We start from the raw sequence: 19,298 nt of genomic DNA, 5'->3' as shown, positions 1-19,298 counted from the left end.
GAACAGCTTCCGGCTTTGTTATCTTTGAATAATGATTGCAATTAATGTGTGGTTGTGTATACACATTTTTGTGATAATACTTACAAACAATTTAACTACCCACCAAACGTCCAGTGTTGAACACAGATTTCTGACTTTTGGCACCAAATTCCAGTACCAAATGCAAACAACCTCAACATGGAGGACCTGTGTATTTGCATTATAATGCTGATAATGGCAAGCAAGTGCAATAACAGTCATAATTCAGTCACATTCATACACTTTTCATAGAAAAATATAAATATAGTCCCTGAATTTTTAGACAAGCAGACTAGTCCTTATTAGTAGAAATTTCAAAGCTATCTTAAAAAAGGGCATGCTTTTGTTCGTGAGGTCATTTTCCGCAACTGGCTAGTTCTTGATACAGCAGCACTTAAATTGTCATCACTTTTCAAGTCACAATCTAGATCGCCATCATCATATCTTACTGTCCTTTTCCCTTGATTTCTAGTTCTTATTTTAGATTTCCTAGAAACATTTGTAGATGGCATATAGCTCAAGTGATCAGAGTCATCATCACAAACTTTGCGCCTTTTTCTTAATTCAGGACGTTTTTGGGGCTTACGTGCAGCTTTGGTTTCCACGCCTTTGCTCAAGAGCTTTTGTTTTCCTCTCCTTTTCCGTTTCAGTGAGTACAATTTCTCACTGTTTGAGCTGCTGTCTGAATCAGAGCACACTGATGAGGAGGTAGACAAAGATTCCATGCTAGTGCTGGAAGCCTTCTGATTCTGAAAGCTTGAATAAGTGCTACCATTTTTCATATCATCCTCAAACTCAGTTTCATCTTGATCATCACTTAGTATTCTTCCAGTAGTTCTACCAGAAGTGAGTTTTTTTGACATGGGCTTACTGCACTTTCTTTTCCATCTGTGAGTCTTGGAGTCTGAATCATTCTCGTCTATATCACTTGTTTTCATATTTGTACTAACAGAGTCTGTGGGTTTCATAATGGTCTTCCTATTAGAAGGGTGGACATGTGTTTTACACTTTGTGGTCGCTTCTGAGGTTTGAGCAGAAAGTGCTTGTTTTCCAAATTTTGCAGGGTGTGATGTCTTTTGTGCTGTCCTGTGACCACTGGTTGGTTTTTGCACTGCTTTTTCATGTTCAGGTTGAGAACACTTCTTCAATTCAATTGTGCACTTCTTGGCTGCCGAAAACCCAGCCATGCACCTCAATTTATCATCCAGATCGTGTTCATTTTCAGACTTTGAAAATTGGTCTCTCTTAGGCTCATCTAACTGGCACATTCTGCCCGGAGTCAAAATCTTGTTGAAGGAAAGGCTAGTGCTATTGTCAGAACTGCTATTACTTGAACTGATATATCTTCTAGCAGTTTCTGAGCCAGTTGACTGTGGCTTCTTTCTTAAAGGGAGTCTTCCTACCTCGTCTTCCTCACTTTCTGAATGTACACTTCTATCTTCATCGGACGTAGCCAACGAAGTTTCTTTACCAGTAGCAAATGCATTATGCAGCACCTTTGTATTACCGCCAGAAATACAGTCACTTACACTACTTTTTTTTCTAGCAGCAACTGAAGCGCCTTTCCCAATGGCATTCCTTGAGGTGCATTTTAGAACAGACTCTTTATGGTTATTATTTGATTTTACACCTTCAAGTTCCTCAGGTGGGTGTAAATACATTTTCCTTGCAGCAAAATTCCTAAGTTGGTGAGAGTTTTTGCTGACTTTGTCGGAAATGCGGTCATCGGAATCCCAGTTAGCAGCTGAGGCAGTTTGATGAGTTGTGGTGCAGCTTTTCCTTGGTGACTCTTTGCTCTCAGATTTTAAAAAATTGCATTCCTTAAACTTATTTGATAGCTTTTTTTTAACTGCTGCAGAAGCTTTATGGGGGAGCAATCTTCGACTAGTGTTCTCCAAATCACTATCATCACTATTTTGTCTAGCACCAGCTGATGTAGTTGAATAAAGTAGCCTATTTGTTTTACATATTTTTTCCTTATTTCTTTCTTCATTTTCTGTTTTTCTTCCCTTTTCTTCATCAGACTCATCCAATAACTTTTTCCTTGCTGCAGCTGAAGCACTTCGGTGTGGTAGTGTTCTGCTGAGCATGTTGACACTGTATTCTGTGTCTGAGCAAAACCCATCCTCAATATCGCTCATGCACTTTATTTTGTTAGCAGCCATTGCAGCACTTCTCCTTGGTATCTTGTTGCGTGGTTCACATTTTTTTTTCACTGTTTTCTTCGTAATCTCGGTTTCTTCTTCCGAATCGCTGACAAACCTTTTCCTGGGTGCTTTCCTATGACCATTTGTTTGTGGTTCTGTAATAAAAGAACATTTCTAATTTACTATATACCATAAATAAAAAAATAATTACCACATTAAAGTAAATATAACAGCATCCCAGGCTAGTTTGTGGACAGTTTCTCACTTGGCAACAGAGGTTAATGCACATAATATCAAAAAGAATAAAACAATAGGATCCAAAAGATCTCGCTTGAAAATGCATTTTAATAGATCGACAAATATGTAATGGCACATGAAGGCAAAATTGATTTATTTTTAGATAAAATAACAATGTGGTGAGAGGGTTTCTTTAACCCCAGAGTCACTCAGCAGACCTTTATTGCTATTTGTTACACATTCAGTAGGGAAACACAGAGTTGTTCAGGTAAGAACAAGGCACAGGCATGTTCAGCTTATGGAACTACAAGGAGTATATACTGTGTTATAGTAGCATTTGTGAAAAAAAACTGAGGTAAAAGGAAAAGTCACTTACTTCCGATAACAATCTTTCTGGTTGATACTTTCTATCTATCTGCAGATTCCTCCCCTTTAATTATTACAGACGCAGAAAGGATTTGGAAAACCTTAGAATTAGTTTTCTGGCGCTGGCAGGTGGGGTCAACTCTCTCCCACATCAGACGTGGACTGATGGCATCTTTAGAATCATAAAGCCTTGGGAACCGTGCCCTAATGTCAAATCTGCCCAGATTTTGCTTGCCTTTTGATGCATATTCAAGAAGATTGAAAATTGTATATTGGTGCAGTGGATTACTGAATTGTTACCTTATTAAAAAAGAGATTACAAAGGTTTACTCTACTAGAAGAGATGGTGGGAGGCTCAGTGAGTAATCTGCAGGTAGATAAAGAATACACTGGAAAGATCGTTATCAAAGGCAAGTAACATTTCCTTTGTATCGATTCCCATGCAATAACTCAAAGGAGAAGGAGTGTATGGAGAAAAAGTTGTTTACTTAAGGTAATTTTTTTTTATTTGTATTTTTTTTTAAATTCTTTTTTATTAGGTAAAGAAACAAACACGGTCAGTAAGTTACATTCAACTTGAGTCCGTTACAGCACCAGGAATACATCCAAAATTTATACATTACTCACATTTATAGCAACAAGAAAAACAGTTTAGTCCATGTCTTCCGAGCCGGTCTGTGGGACATGAGGAGGCTCACATATGTTTCCCCTAAAGTCATTCCAGCTTGACCATACTTCTCCCCATTTGCGGGGGCATCCTCTCGCTGTAAATACAGTCTTTTCCTGCAGCATGCACCAATCCATGTCTCTTTGCCAGTCTGTCAGTTTCGGTGGACTCCCCACAGTCTAGCAATGTTTCTCTTCGCCACCATCTGCCCAAGTGTCACCCAGATTTTCCCCTTTGGAGGCAGGTCCGTGGGCTCCCAAATGTTCAGGAGACATCTCTTAGCCTCCAAACGGATCTCTACTTCCCATACCTCCCGCATACACTGCACCACTCGTCTCCAGTATCTTTGCACCTTCGGACAGTCCCACAGTACATGGAAGAAGGTGCCTGTCCCTCCACATCCCCTTCTGCAGAGCCCTTCTCCTCCCCTCCCCATCGCTTGTAGCCTAGTACATGAGATATACACTCTGTGAAGAATTTTCAGTTGGATTAAACGCAATCGGGCCGAAATCGCCACCTCCCTAGGGGAGGCAAGAGCATACATCCATTCTTCCTCATCTATCTCTAGCCCGTCAGCAACCCATTTCTCTCTTAGGGGAAGGAGCGTGTCGGGGGGGTTGTTGATTAGCTTTTTGTATGTGAGAGAGATGGCGTGGTCTGTAATGTGTCCATCCAGTAATCTGTCTTCGAGTGGGGAGGTCTGAGGCAGTGTAGTCCCTGGTGGAATGTTCGCCTGCAGAGAATGTCGCACTTGCATGTACCTGAAGTGTTCGGTCTGAGCTAGGTCGTATGTGTCCTACAAGTGGGCAAACGTGTGGATCCCTTTAGGGCCCCAGATGTCTCTGATTTGTGAGATTCCTATCAGGTCCCAGTTACGGAACCCCTTGGTGTGCCCCAAGTTGCCAAGTTTTTCGGAGTTTTACGCGCTCCCCTCTCTAACACCGCCTGATCTGCTTCCACTGCGGCAACCTGCTTTTCTTTATCTTTTCGCTTACCTGCGATGGCCGACAACGCCTCCCCCCTGTTCACGGTTTTAAAGGCCTCCCACAGGGTGACTGGGGAGTCCACCGACCCTACGTTATCGTCAAAGTATTGGGTAATTGACTTAGATAGCTTCCTACTAGTCTCCTCATTCTTCAAGTGCCAAGCGCTTATTGGTGCAACGCATCCCTCACGCCGAGTCCCGAACGTTATATGGGTAATAACCGGCGAGTGGTCAGATATGCCACGGGTGAGGTGCGTGGCTTCTCGTACCGTTGTGTCGTGTTGTAGTAGAGTGAGGATGTAGTCAAGGCGGGAGAATGAGCGATGTGGCCCGGAAAAGAAGGTGAAGTGAGTATCCGCTGGGTGTAGCAGCCGCCAGACGTCTGTGAGCCCGAAGGATTCCAAGAAGTCCGCCAGCCATTTCTGCCCCTGTGGTATGTCTCTGGGGGGGTGTCTGTCCAGGGTCCCCGACACTACAGCATTATAATCTCCTCCCATTACCAATTGATCATCAGGGAGAGATAGAAGCAGTTTGCCCAGATCTGTGTATGCTTGAGTCTGGAGGCCAGGTGGGATGTATAGAGAGAGCAGGTTCAGGTGGTAACCTTCCCATCTGCCGGACACCACTGCAAAGCGGCCCTGAGGGTCTGACTCAGTGTGATCTATGTGAAGGGGCAGTGAGCGACGCAACAGGATCCCTACACCCCTGGAGTCTGAGGTGGAGCAGGAGTGAACTGCAAGGGTGTACCCCCACCTATTGAGGGCCTGACATGTGTTCCCCATGAGGTGTGTTTCCTGCAGCAGGACTGCGTCCGGCTGGTACCTTTTAATGAATCTCAGGACTATGGTGCGTTTGAGTCTGTCTCCTAGCCCGTTTAGGTTCCAGCTCAGAACTTTGAGGCTTTTTTCCCCATCTCCTAGCAGTAACCGTTGCTGTGTGACATGACTTGTTCCTGCATTCTGGCGCCCCGGTCGATTCTAACATTGCGAATTACACATGACCGTAAAACCTTCCCAACTCCCCTACCCTCCCAGCTACCTCCCCAACATTCATGTTCAATACAAACAGTGATCATTACAGCATTTGTGGAGCCCAACGTTACCAAACTGTTCCCGACCCCCCCCCCCCCAGCCCTTCCCACCCACATCCCTAACACCCAGAGCACCATCCCCCCTCCCGGCCGCCCTGCTCTGCGGGTTTAGAACTACCCACATCACCAATTAGCAGAGTGCCTTTCGCCCCAGAGACACACCCCAAAGAGGGACCTACAACATTGAACAATCCACCCTTCCCTCAGATGGACCTGTCACGTGAAGCGTGCATTGGCCCGGCCCCACCCGCCGCCCGCGCCCCCCCCTCCCAGCCTCTAAGTGAGGTAGTTCATAAGTCCTGCAACTCGGAATTCCAGTGTCTATGTTTGGTTATGATGTCATATGGGCAACTAACCCCCTGGGTCAGAATCTAAGAATCAAAGGCAACAAATCAATACATCAAAGTGACACTTATCGGTTCTGTGAGTCTCGCGAAGGCCGTCTTCGGGCGTCTCTCTACTGTGTCTTTCAGCTCGGAATTGCGGAGCGGGATCTCCAGGAGCGTTGACTTTGGCCATCTTGTTCAGATCCCCTGGCCGCTGAGCCCGGAGATGCGGTCTGAGTGTCTCTCCAGTTCTGGGCCTCCGCACCCTCGCCCGTCACGGCCACCTCCTTGTCGATCCATTCCTGCACCTCCGACGGCGACGTGAAGAAAAAGGACTTTCCTCCCATGAGAACCTTGAGTTGGCGGGGAAGAACATCATGTATTTGATACCTTTTTCTCGGAGTGCCCCTTTCACACCCGCAAAAGACCTCCTCTCGCGCTGGACCTGGAGGGTGAAGTCGGGAAAGAATTGAATTACGGCGTTCTCGTAGAGTAGATCCCCAGATTGTCTGGCCGCCTGAAGGACAGCGTCTCTGTCTCTGTAGTTGAGGATTTTAGCAATAATTGTCCTCGGTGGCGCTCCCGGTTTAGGTTTGGGGATGGGTGCCCGGTGCGCGCGCTCGACGGTAAAGAATTTAGACAAACGTTTTGGCTGGAGGTGCTTAAGGATTAAATGCTCAATGAACAGCTCCACACTGGGCCCCTTGAGGTCCTCCGGAACTCCAACCAGGCGTACGTTACTTCTTCTGGCCCTCCCTTCCTGGTCGTCCAGCCGTATCGTCATCTGACGGTGTTGATGGGCCAAATCATTGACTCTCTTTTCCAGATGCTTCGTAGACGCCCGCAGGTCCGCAATGTCGGTCTCATTAGCCTTTGTCTTTTCCGACGTTTTATTGAGGTCAGTCCGGAGAAGGTTCACCTCTATGGCCATCTTGTCGATTTTAGTTTCAAGGGTGGGGCCCAGTGCCTGAATAGCCGTCATAATACTGGCCAGCGATGGTTCCTTTGGACTCTGCTGGTCACTCGCCGGCACCTCTGTCCGCGGCGTACCCCTCTGTACTGTGTATTTATCGAGATTGTTCGACTGTGCGGGCGGACCCTGCTTAGGCCTCATGTTGAAGCTGGCGTCGAGAAGCAGACCCGTGGGCCGGGGCGGTGTTCTGTCGTCACAGTGGGTCGCCCGCACGCAATGCAATAGCTGGTAAAATGGTAGCACCCTGTACTCGCCCCTCCAGTCTCCAGCCCTCCACCTGGGCCGACGGTCAGGAGAGGATCACCAGGGCGGATAGGATAGGTCCGTGGTTTTAGGGAGCGCCTCAGAGTTCAGGCAGTATGAGGCGATCGGCGTGGACAACAGGGGCCATATTACCCAGCCATACAGCACCTCAGTGGACCACAGGCAGAGGCGGAACCACCACTGCCGTGGCAGAGGCAACACGATCGTCGGGCCGGGGCTCCGCAGGGTCTCAGTCACTCCCCCAGGCCAGCTCGCCACTTACACAGTATCTTTGGCGCCGCACCAGGCCTCCGCCACCCCCTCAGGCCCATGCGCCGCAGTAAGAGGTCCGCCGGCACTTCACCGGGGGCCCCTCGGCCCAAAATGTCCCGCCCTTACAGGGTGCCACGTGGAGGATGTCGGGCGCGCCCCGATGGGCGAAGTCGGCCACTGGTAGACTGGCCGCAAGCTGGGACCACAGTTCTCCCTCACGTGGCAGGAGTGTCCAGCCAGGGGTCTTACCAGCTCCGGGCCGAAGGTCCGCGGCCCATGCGGCCTCCCCCCAGCGCGCTCCGTGAAGCAGAGGCCGGGCGCCCGCCGCAGGGCCAAGTTTGTCCCACCCAAGACTAGGCCTCAGGCCGGGGCCTCTCGTTGCGCGGCACGCCGGCCGCGATGCATGCACGTTCCGGGGCCTCTCCCGGCCCGCTCTGGCGAGAGCCGTATCTCGGTGCCGGCGAGACGTAGAGGAGCCGGAGGCAGACCGCTGTGCGCGGCGGGGTCAGGGGAACTTGGGGACACTGGTCATCCGAGCGAAGCAGCGGATTATGTACGGCTGGATCGAGGCTGAGGGCTCGGGCCGGTGGAGCTCCGGGATCAGGCGGCCATTAGAGCCGGCGCCAAGCCACGCCCCACTAAGGTAATTTTAAAGCACAGACCAGGCAAAGTTTCTACTTACTTCAGAGTTCCACCAGTAATGTTTTGCAAAGGTGGGTAGCGAAGACCACATAGCTGCTTTCCGTAGGTCTACTACTTACACTCTCCTACCTAAAGCTGCTGCGGAAGACTTGGCTGAGGTGGAATGAGCTCTTATTCTTTCAGGCGCCTTTTTTTCGGCCCAAGTGTAGGATTTTAATACACAGGATAATCCATCTGGAAATCATGCATTTCTGAACTGCTTTACCCTTTTTACAACCAGTGTAACTAATGAAAAGCTTATTCTTTAGTAATGCAGATGAAAAAGTTCACCACTTTTCTTGGATCTTACCTGTGCAACCATTCCTCTTCCATTAAAAGATGTGGAGACAGAACAAAGGCTGGTAGTGTGATGGCCTGCCCCCAGATGGAATGAGGACACCACTTCGGCAGGAAAGCAGCCTTAGTTTGCAGCACCAACCTTTGCCTGGGAAAAAGCATGTGAATGGGGGGAGAAAGGAAAGAACCTGAATATGGCTAAAATACCTAGCTAAATTAATGGCTACCAAGAAAACTATCTTGAGGGAATTAACTGAAAATTGTACACAGGCTCAAACGGAGTACCCATGACAAAAGTCGAAACTAGGTTAAGATCAGATTGAGGCATGATGATGGTATCAGCAGATACATGTTTGCCAACACTTTCATAGATCTTGATACCAGCGGGAAGGGTTAGTCTGGTAGGCAAAGAAACACTGAAAGATACCCTTTCACTGTAGCTACTGCAGAACCTTGTTGAGCTAAAGAGAGTGCAAATTGTAATACATTGGAATCTCAAAAAAGCCAGCCTCTATGTAAATGATTGTTTAAATCCCAGCTCATCGCCTCAATCAGTCCTGGACAGCTTTGGCAGGATTCTGGGAATAATAAAGGAGGAACTAACTCGTACGCATGTACGCAAACCATCGGCCGAGGGCTGGTTTAACTCTGGGTGTCGGAAAGCCCTCTCTAATCCTAAGGCAGCTCTCCGGATTACTCCGAGGAACATCCCTGAGATAACCAAATTAAGAAAGCTCTATAAGGCCGCAAGGGCAGAACGCAGTAAAGAAAGTAAGGCGAACTTGTGGTCACAACTACATGACAGCTGCCGAACAAGGGATAGTGGCCTCTTTTGGTGAGTTGTAAAATCTCAGTTCCTGTCAGACCCATCGACAATCCAACATCTTGATGTCGCAGTGACAGCAGAAGAGTGGGTCGCCCATTTCTCAAAAATCTTCGGCGGATACCAAACACAGCCCGTAGAGGGGGATTTTATCGCAGCCACCTCAGCGGTCCCAAAGATCTTCCCAATAAACATCCGATTTGAGCATGGAGAGGTGGTCAGAGCCTTAAAAGCGTCAAAACCAGGCAAGGCCCCCGGCCCAGACGGGGTTCCGGTGGACATTTTCACTCATAATATCGAGCTCTGGTCCCCACTTCTTACCCAGGTACTGGCTGCAGTAACAACGACAGGTCTTATTGACTCATGGTCCTCATCTATTCTTCTCCCCATTTTCAAAAAGGGCGATCGGAATGATCTGGTCTGTTACAGGCCCATCTCCCTCCTGGACTCCCTGGGTAAGGTAGCGGGGCGACTGCTGCTGGAGCGTCTTCAGGAGTGGGCAGCAAGTAACAACGTCATGAACGACCTTCAATACGGATTCCAGGCGGGTCTTGGGACTGTGGAGCAGCCCCTGAACCTTGCCCTTCTGATTGGGAAGTACGTGGGCGCCAAAAGGGGTCACTTATTTCTTGTATATGTTGACCTCAGCGCAGCCTTCGACTGTGTACTGCACCCTAAACTCTGGGCCTTGCTCGGGGAAATGGGGGTCGACCCCGCTCTCATTGCATTCTTGCGCGAACTTTATTCGGATGCAACGGCAAGAGTCAGGTTCGGGATCAATGGAGAACTTTCCCCCTCTTTCCCAATTTCAAAAGGGATTAGGCAGGGCTGTGTACTGGATCCCTTCCTGTTCAATTTGTACACTAACGGTCTGGAGTCAGCCATGTTAGAAGGGAGCCAGGACCTTCCACAAATTAAACATCGCCCCATACCAACGCTGCTATACGCGGACGACTCTGTCATCTTTGCCAGGACGCTGACTCAACTCCAAGTACAGCTCAACAAGTACTGCTCTTATATGGGATCCCTTGGCCTTAAGGTCAACATAAAAAAGACATTTGTAATGCACCTCGGCCCAAAAATAGAGAGTCCTAAATCTATCTTTGTTGAAAAAACTAAACTTGAACGAACCCACGTTTATCCTTACCTGGGCATCTTGGTGGACGATTCATTGAGTTGGCGGCAAGCTGTGGCAAGTAAAAAGTTGCTCTTTCAGAGAACAACGGCAGCCCTAGTCACCTTCTCAAGGAAACTGGGGAAACCGGCTCCTCCTGAACTTCTTACTATTTATTACGCAAAGTGTCACAGTGTGGCAACGTACGGTGCAGGGGTTTGGGGCTATGGACCAATAAACCCACTTCAAATTGTTGAGAATGGATTTGTTAAGTATTTGTTGGCCCTACCACAAAGTGCCCCAACCTTTGCCTCGCTAGCCGAATTGGGTATGGACTACATCACGGACACCATTCGCTGCCAACCTATGCTCCTGTGGCACCGTATATGGACTAAAGAGGAGTGCCACCTAACGCGCTCATTAATTTTGGATTGCATAGCCCTGGATAGCTGGGAAAAAATACCCTGGCTTGTATATATTAGGAACTTCTGTCGGGACATGGATCGTAGCAGTTTTTTCCAGGATCCTCCCAGTACGGGTGACATCTCGAGGAAAAAAATAAAAAAGTTGTGTTTGTGCCATTTAAGAGCTCTTCGATGCTCGATGGAACTGGTGAAACCCGCAAATTCTCAAATCGTTGCTGTTCAGAACTATCTGGGTATTCAACCTTATTTGACCTTCCATTTGAACAATTATGAAAAGTACCTTTTGACAAGGTTTCGTTTTAATTCTTTTTTCCGGCTTGTAACCTTTCCAAACTCCCAAGACTGGTCTCCTACAATCATTCCTGTGATGATTTTTCCCCTCAATCAACATTACATATTGTTTTCTTTTGTAAATATTACACTTTTCCTAGGAAGGTCTGGATCCTGCCCTTACTGCGATTAATGGGCTTAAGATCCTGTCGCCCAGCATTTTTGTCCCTGCAATCTCTTGAGACAAGTTTTATAGCAAAATACATAGCCAACTTTTTAAAAGCTTGTATTAAATATCGTCACAATTTATGAGTAATTCATATTTTAGTTAACGTTTTCCAAGTAAATGTGTTCTTTTTCGTGTATAAACATGATTGACTTGCTTCCAAAACGTTTTTTACAAATGTATAATTTTAATGCTATTGTACTTTTTATGGTTGCAATAATAAGTGGCAATCAAATGAAAGTTTATGAAACGAAACGAAACGTAATACATTGGAGAGATTGGCGCGGAAAAAATAGGAACTGACATCAGCGCGGGAGGGCAGTGTCTAAGTAAGGTAAGGAATCTAATACTAACCTGTTTCTTTCAGATCGGAACTATTCCGAATTCAGTGCACCAAGAAACAAAGTTGTGTTACCTCCCGGAGTACACTTTGATTTGGTAAAAGGCGGGTGTGCAGAAAGGATCACGCTCACCACTTCCACACTCAATCTCCATGCGTGAAGGTATAGGCTCTGAAGTTTGGGGACCAAAATCTTCCTTTCCGATTGAGACACTAGGTCCTCTCTGAGAGGTAAACAAATGGAGCAGTTATAGCGATGTGGCATAGGTCTCTGTACCACACCCTTCTCAGTCAATCTAGGTGATGATAATGATTTGAGCCCAATCTAGGCAAATCTTACTCAGACCGTGACAAATCAAGAGTTTCTGGTGGATACTCTAACCGCTGATTCCTTTCTATTTCCTAAGGTATCAGATTGGTTCTGGAAACTTTTAAGCAGGGACTCTGTACACCAGTAGGTAGTATTGTGCGTCGCCGCCCAACTTTTTTGCTATCCAGAAGTGACTTGTGGAGCTGCGCATAAGTGCCAGTAATATGCGTTAATGTCAGCTGCTTTCTAGGCTGCCCACGCCCCCAGACTCCTTGCCCAACAACAGATTGGTTGTGAGCAGTTCACAGATCTCTAGACTTGGGACCTTCTCAGATGTGAAAAGAGTCCAGTTCACATAATGGAGAGGCGTGAGAGTGGCTGAGGAATCCTCAGTTATAGAGAGTATCTACAAGAAAGAGAGTTGCTGATGGTAAGTACTTGTTCTTCTGATGGATACTTTCAACTACAGATTCCTCACCTTTTGAATGGATATCAAATCAGTACCTCCCAGGTAGTGGGTCTGTGATGTGGATCAGACCAGAAGAAAAAGTTACTTACCTGCGGTAACAATCTTTCTAATGGATACTCTATCTACCTGTAGATTCCTCAAATGTAGAACAAACTCCAGGTTCCAGACTGGATACGGAAACTTCAAAGTAACCAGGTCGCCAGCAAAGGGCGCTGGACCCAGTCAGCACCTAAAGTGATGTCAGGGGATGCCTCAGAGGTCATAAAGCGCTGGCCCCAGGATACGGACGCCAGTTACCGTCCATTTTCTCCAAACCTCAAGGCAAGAGGGCAGAATGACATTGGTGGATGACTCCAGTACCAAAAGACAAGCAAGATGGCATCTTATTACCTTTTCTGATAAATGATCCACCAAACAGGGAGGCGGGCCAGTCAGTCAAACATCTGCAGGTAGATAAAGTATATCTACCAGAAAGTCTTTACCGCAGGTAAGTTTTTCTTTTGATAGATACTTCTACCTGCTATTCCTCACTTGTAGAACAGTGTTAGACCAGGCACCTTGGCGTGCGTCTCCCTTCCACTTTTTGCTGATGTGCCTCATGTGTTTTGCTGGTGTTAGCTGCTCAGGGCACTGTGCCACTGCCAATCAGTGCCACAGTGCAAGTGCTCCCTATGAAAAGTGTATACATTGATTGGTTTCCATGATTGGCTTATTTGGTTTACTGTCAGACCCCAGTAAAGTGCACCAGGAGTGCCAGGGCTTGTAAATACAAATGCTGCTGGTGGGCCTGCAGCACTGGTTGTGCCACCCACAGAAGCAGCCTAGTTAAATGTGTCTAAGGTCTGCCATTGCAGAACCTGCATGCAGTCTGGTACTGTCATGCTGACTGCGCAAGTGCACCCACTTGCCAGTCCATAAACCTTCCCTTAACTTCATATTAGTCACCCCTATGGTAGGCCCAAGGGCAGGGTGCATTGTAAGCATAAGGTAGGACAACCCCCGATGTGTGTGGCATGCCCTAATAGTGAATTACAGCCATTTTCGTTTTTCACTATTGTAAGGCTACCTGTTCTCATAGGCCAGAATGGGCTGCTGGAATTATTGCACTCTATAATCCCAGCAGGCTCAGGGAACATGGTAGAAAGTCAAGTTTAGTATGCCTGAACTCAGAATAATAAAATACATATTTTAGTAAAGTTTATTTTAATATCCTGTGTTTGCGAATACTACTTTTAGAAAGTTAGTATTTGCTTGCCTAACCATTTCAGCCCGCCTCTGCTAGAATGTGTATCTGCTGTCTGGTTTCTGTGAGTGACAGGGCTGGGCCTGACAGGTGGTAAATAGAGGGATTACACCAGGATGGGTGGTGGGAGTGCCCCTTGACTCTGAATAGGGCTGTGCTCTGCCACCTCAAATGCTGGCTCTGCCCCCTGGGGAGCGGCTGATGTCTCTGCCCTGCACCTTGTGAAGAGAGAGGGGAAGACTGTCAACAGAGTACTCCTGGACTGTACTTGTCACCACAATGCTGGCTCCACCTCTTGCAGAGTGTCTGATGTGTCTGCCCTGCTCACTGAAAGGAGAAGCCAGAGTTTGCAAAACAAAGTGCTCAGGGTCTGGACTGGATTAGGCAAAGGCCCCCTGGCCTGACAGAACAAAGGATTTCATGTATAAAAGTAGGAGCCCTGCTCCTAAGAAATCAGATCCTGCTTTTGAACCAAGAAGAAATCTCTGCCTGAGGAGGAGGAACCGGGAAAGCTGAAGGAGGAAGACTGTCCTTATCTTGGGGACTGGCCTGCAGTGGTTGCCTTGCTGCCAAAGGAGAGAAGGAACCTACAAAAGACTTGCTTTATTTTTGCTCAAAAGAACTTGTGCTTCAGAACGATCTCCAAGGGCCTGGAAGTGAGCGTGCCCCCTGAACTGAGCCCCAGGACCATTGGGCTCATCCTGCCTTCGCTGTCTGCTGCTGGTCTACTGTGTTCCCCCCTCGCCGGAGCTGTGACCTGTAATGTGCCTCGCCCCCTCCTTGGGCCGTGAAGTTTGGTGCCTGGCCGCCTCTGCCTTGTGAGAGCCCCGCTTGAGTTTGAGCCGCTCTCCCTACGCCTCACTGGGCCGCCCGCACTCCGTTCACCTCGCCCGCTTGGAGCGCGCTGTGCGCATCTCGCCCCTCCCACCGGAATTCAACCCAAGTGCTGCCTCGAGCCCCGGACGGTGCGTACGTTCGAAACGTACCCAGCCGCCCGCTCCGCACCCTTGAGACCCGCGCCGCACGCTGTAAGCCTCTCTGTACGCTGCGTACTGAGAGCCCTGTGCCGCGCCTGCCCGCCTTTGAAACGCAGCACCCCAGCAGACCCGAAGGTACGGCAACCATCGCAGCGTACTAAAGAAGTACGCCTCGCACGCCACAGAAGTACGCCTCGAACCCTCAAGATCAACGAGAAGGTACTGTGACCAAGCTGTACTGTTCGCCGTGCCCCGGACGGAAGTGTCCACGAGGGGTGGATTTAGTCGGCTTTCCTGAAAATGCTCAGTGCTAGCAGTTCTGCGCCCTCCAATTTCCTTTGAGGGAAGCGATGGGAAATGCATTTCAGTTGAGATGAAACTTTCAGCTACATTACACGTTTCCCCATACCCTTGATTCCTCAACTTCTCAGGAAGATTCAACAAGACCAGGCCCAAGTCATTCTCATCACCCTGGATTGGAAAAGAATTATGTGGTATGGTGACCTTCTGTGCTTCTCCACGTGTCCTCTGCTTCGCCTTCCATTCAGGCCAGACCTTCTTTCCCAGTATAGAGAACTGGTTCTGCTCCCCAGTCTTGGAGACCTCCGCCTACATGCTTGGAGATTTAGCTGGAACAACTGAGCTCCTTTCAGCTGCCACGAGAGGTGGTAGCCGTCATCTTTTCTCCGTATCGCCCCTGCACTAACTCTGCTTATTCCAGCAAATGGTGCAACTTTGTTGCATGAGGTGCGAACAATGGTGTGGATCCCTTACAGGCCAAACTTTCTCAAGTGCTGCAATGTGCGCTTTCTCTTGCTGAGAAGAGATGCACCATTAGCACTGTTAGGCGTTGTTTAGCCACCTTGTCTGTAATCTTCTGTCTGCTGGATTAGCCGTCCCTGTTTAAGACCCTTATTGTCATGCTTTTTCCAAAGGGTCGGACTAATCTTTTTCCTCACACTCCCTTTATGGTTCCTCAGTTGGTCTTAAATTTAGTTCTTATATTTTTGATGACGACTTTCTTTGAGCCCCTTTGTATGCTGACCCTCAAGACTATTTTTGATTTCAATAACATCTACCAGGAGGGTCAGTGAATTGTAAGCCCTTAGCTGTCGCCTCCCTGTCACTACTTTCTTTCCAGGCAAGTTAGTGTTGCAAACTAGAGCTACTTCACATCCTAATATGGTTACTCCCTTCCACCTTACTCAACCCATCACTTTTGTGAGTTTTTAAACCCCATCCCCACCCCAATCCCACAAAGGAGAACGAATGGTTGCTTCAGTTGGATCCTTGGTGGGCGGTCAACTACGGCCTAGACTACACCAAAAAACACTGATTGGAAGACCAGCTCTTCATTGGCTACTGTGATGCCAAAAAGTTTAAGGCGGTTCAGAAAATGACTTTTTCAAGAAGGAGCAGCCAAAGGGGAGCCATGCCTATTCCACCAGAACCAAATCTACCACTTCTACACTTGCGCAAGGTGTTTAGATTGCTGACATCTTTAAGGCACCAACGGGGGTCTCATAGGCATCTATGCAAAACACTACTGTCTAGACTTAGAGGTGCAAAGAGAAGGTTACTTCTCAAGGTCCGTCTTCCAGGATATCCTAGTTTAATCCTCCTTCAACCCTCCTCCTGGGTAGGGTATTGCTGTGAAATCTGTTTGTTAGATTTGGGGGTCTCTGGTTGGCACAGGTATGCACTTGTGACAAACAGGGACCCTCTCCTCTAGTCAGGGCAAGGGACTTACTCCTCAAAATAACCCCTACTCACCCTCTAGGTAGTGTGGCGCGAGCAGACAAGGCTAATCTTCAGGGCATTAGTAGTTAAGCATTTATGATCACATGCAGTAATAAAATGACCCACCACAAATGGACACCAGTCTAGGTTTTATAAAAATACGTATGCTTTATCGAAATATATGTTTCTATGCAGGTTTAAATACAAGACCACAATAACGTTTTTAAATGAGGCCACAGTACTTTGGTATAAAAAGAGTTCTTTCAAGTTCTTCAAAAAGACTTAATTCACAAGTTCCATTAAAAACTATTCCACGACACTCAAGGCAAGATTCCGTTCTTTGGCAATGTTTGTTCAATGCTGTGCGCTTCGTAGCGCTTTGGCGCGATCTGTGCGAGTCGAACAGGAAGGCCTTACTAAGTCACACACGCCTTGCAGTACGCTGCGTATGGCGCGGCCAGTTTACAATGGGGGTACGAGTCGTAGGCTTTAATGCGGCTCGTACCTCGGGGATAGAACAAAGGCTTTTAGGATAGTACGCTCCTCGTGGACATTTCAGTCCGGGGCGTGACGCATGATGCAGAGCGTACCAGAGGCTCTTGTCTACAAAGGGCGGTGCGAGTCGTAGGCTTCGGTGCGACTCGTACCGCGTTGGAAACAAAAAAAACAGCGTTGCCAATTGATACGCCCACCAAGGAGTGCCCTACTGGACAAAGATATCTTGGACTACGTCCTGTAGAAGACCCACTCTTGATCAGCAAGATAACGCTGGCTCATGCAGTCAGCTCTGTCATTTAGAGACCACAGTAGGTGATTGGTGGTGAGCCACATACCTTAGCAGTGTGTCCGAGACCACAGTCTCATTGCTTCTAGGCAAAAGAGGTGAGACTTCATTCCCCCCGCTTGTTCACATGCCACATTGAAGCCGTGTTGTTCGTCAAGATCCAGATGGATTGATTCATAATGGAGGGGAGGAAGGCCTTGAAAGCCAGCCAAATCCTCCACAGTTCTAGCAGGTTGATGTGAAGTACCTGCTCCACCGGAGACCAGAGGAATCTCATCTCCAGATTCCCTAGATGAGCTACCCACGCTAGGTTGAAGGTATCTGTCACTATAGTAGTCATGGCCAGAGGGGAAGTAAAGGCCAACAAGCAAGTCAGTTTTGCCTAGTTTCCCCACCAAGCCACTTCAGCGGCAGCACTGAGGGAAATCACGATGGAATCCGACAGATCACCCCCGTACTAGAGCCACTGCTTGGAGAGGCATCACGGAAGGGCACTCATGTTCCAATGTTCATGTGTGACTAGGAGAATGCTAGAAGCCAGCATACCTAGGAATTGCAGGACTCTCAGGACTGGGGCTTTCGTGCCTCATTGAAAATAGGGTTCCATCTCTTGGATTTCTCGGATACTCTGCATTGGAGGAAAGGCGAGGAGATAGGTGGTGTACAGTACCAACCCTATGAACTGGATGTGTTGGGTGGCCCACAGGTGAGATTTGGGCTCTTTGATTGAAAAGCCCAGGTCGAACAGCACGGATGCAGCCAACTACAGATGGCATTCTATTAACTCTGGTGAACTGACTAAGTAGCTAGTCATCCAGGTACGGAAAAATGTGGATTCCCGACCGCCTAAGATGGGCAGCAACCACCGCCTTCATCATCGTAAAGACTAAAGGTGCAGTAGTGAGGTACAGCAAATTGGTAATGCGTAGAACCCACCACAAATCACAAGTACTTCCAATGGGACCAAAGCATAGTGATGTACAAGTATGCACCCTGCAGATCTAGTAACACCATCTAGTCTCCAAGCTCCAATACCAGTAGAACTTGAACAAGGGTCAACATCTTGAACTTTTCCTTTTTGAGGAAAACGTTTAGGATCCCGAGATCCACAACAGGGCGCAAACCGATATCCTTCTGGGGCACCAGGAAGTAACGTGTGTAACAACCTTGGCCCCTTTATGTCGCTGGCACTAACTTCACAGCTGCACTGAGAAGGGAGAGCTGCCACCATCTGCTGAAGAATGGCCAAATGGTTGGGGAGGAGGTGGAATGGGAGGGGGAACCTGAAGAAAGGGGAGAGTCTAGCCCTTTTCTACAATTTGTAAGACCTACCGGGCCAATTTGAGGACCTTCGAGACTGGCAGAAAATAGGAAACCCTTCCTCCCACAGGCTCTGAGTGAGGTTGGGGAATAGAACTACGCCTGGGGTGCAAGGCAGGAGGAAAAGGAGGGTTGCAGGGTGGATCCTCGCCTTTCCCTCTTCGACATCCTCTGTACAGTCTGACAAGCGGATTTCGTTATAGGAGTGACAGTGGGTATTGGTGGGACAAAACGTGAGACCTCTTCCAAAGCTTCGAAAGCGATGAAAGGGCCTGTACCCCTTTGCGGATGGAGGCTGTAGGTCTAAGGATTTGGCTGTGACTTTGCAGGTCTCAAATCTCTCTAACGCAGGGTTGGCCTTGTCCCTGAACAGCGTAATGTAATTGATTGGGAGATCTGTTAGGTTTGCCTGGACATCTGAGGAGAAATTTGAAGTACGGAGCCAAGATGGAGGTGCACATCACCGGGGGCAGAGAGTCCGCTGTTTCCAGTCCAGATTTTATAATGTGTTGAGAAGCATTTTGCTGTGTAAGTATCAACCCAGGCGGTCAAAAAACACTTGCCCACATGAATCGTGTTTGGGACACAAGAACCCACTTCCGTATTCAAAACAGATTATTTATTATAAAAAATTCATACATAGACTAATCCACAATAATTATATATATAAAACAAGGCATATAATGACATACAGTAAATATAAGCAAAAAAGTAAAATACATTAACACAATTTTTAAACAATAATCATAAATTTCATAAAAACATAATAATAATAATTCCTGAGTCAAGTGTTAATAAATGTGTAGTCACATTTATTAACACTTGACTCAGGAAAAACATAATAATAATAATTCCTGAGTCAAGTGTTAATAAATGTGACTACACTGGTTCCAACAGAGCCTCATTGATAGGGAGAAGTGGCTCTGATGAGGCTGAATAACAGAGGAGAACTTC

The 19,298-nt window shown here is 47.6% G+C and overlaps 1 protein-coding gene across 3 annotated transcripts in view; it reads right to left on the bottom strand.

Annotated features, from left to right (window-relative positions):
* Positions 1-200: 200 nt before the first annotated feature.
* Positions 201-19,298, bottom strand: part of BRWD1 (bromodomain and WD repeat domain containing 1) — a 2,464,655-nt gene continuing 2,445,557 nt past the window's right edge. For all 3 annotated transcript variants that reach the window (XM_078656838.1, XM_078656840.1, XM_078656839.1), the window contains one exon: positions 201-2,320. In XM_078656838.1, coding sequence (XP_078512964.1) covers positions 339-2,320 — 1,982 coding nt within the window. In that variant the 3' untranslated portion in view covers positions 201-338. The remainder of the gene's footprint in view (positions 2,321-19,298) is intronic.

Source organism: Lissotriton helveticus, chromosome 8 (genome assembly GCF_964261635.1).
Source record: "Lissotriton helveticus chromosome 8, aLisHel1.1, whole genome shotgun sequence".
NCBI classification, from domain to species: domain Eukaryota; kingdom Metazoa; phylum Chordata; class Amphibia; order Caudata; family Salamandridae; genus Lissotriton; species Lissotriton helveticus.
Note: the sequence above shows the minus strand (reverse complement) of the source record. Positions and strands in the feature narration are given on the sequence as shown.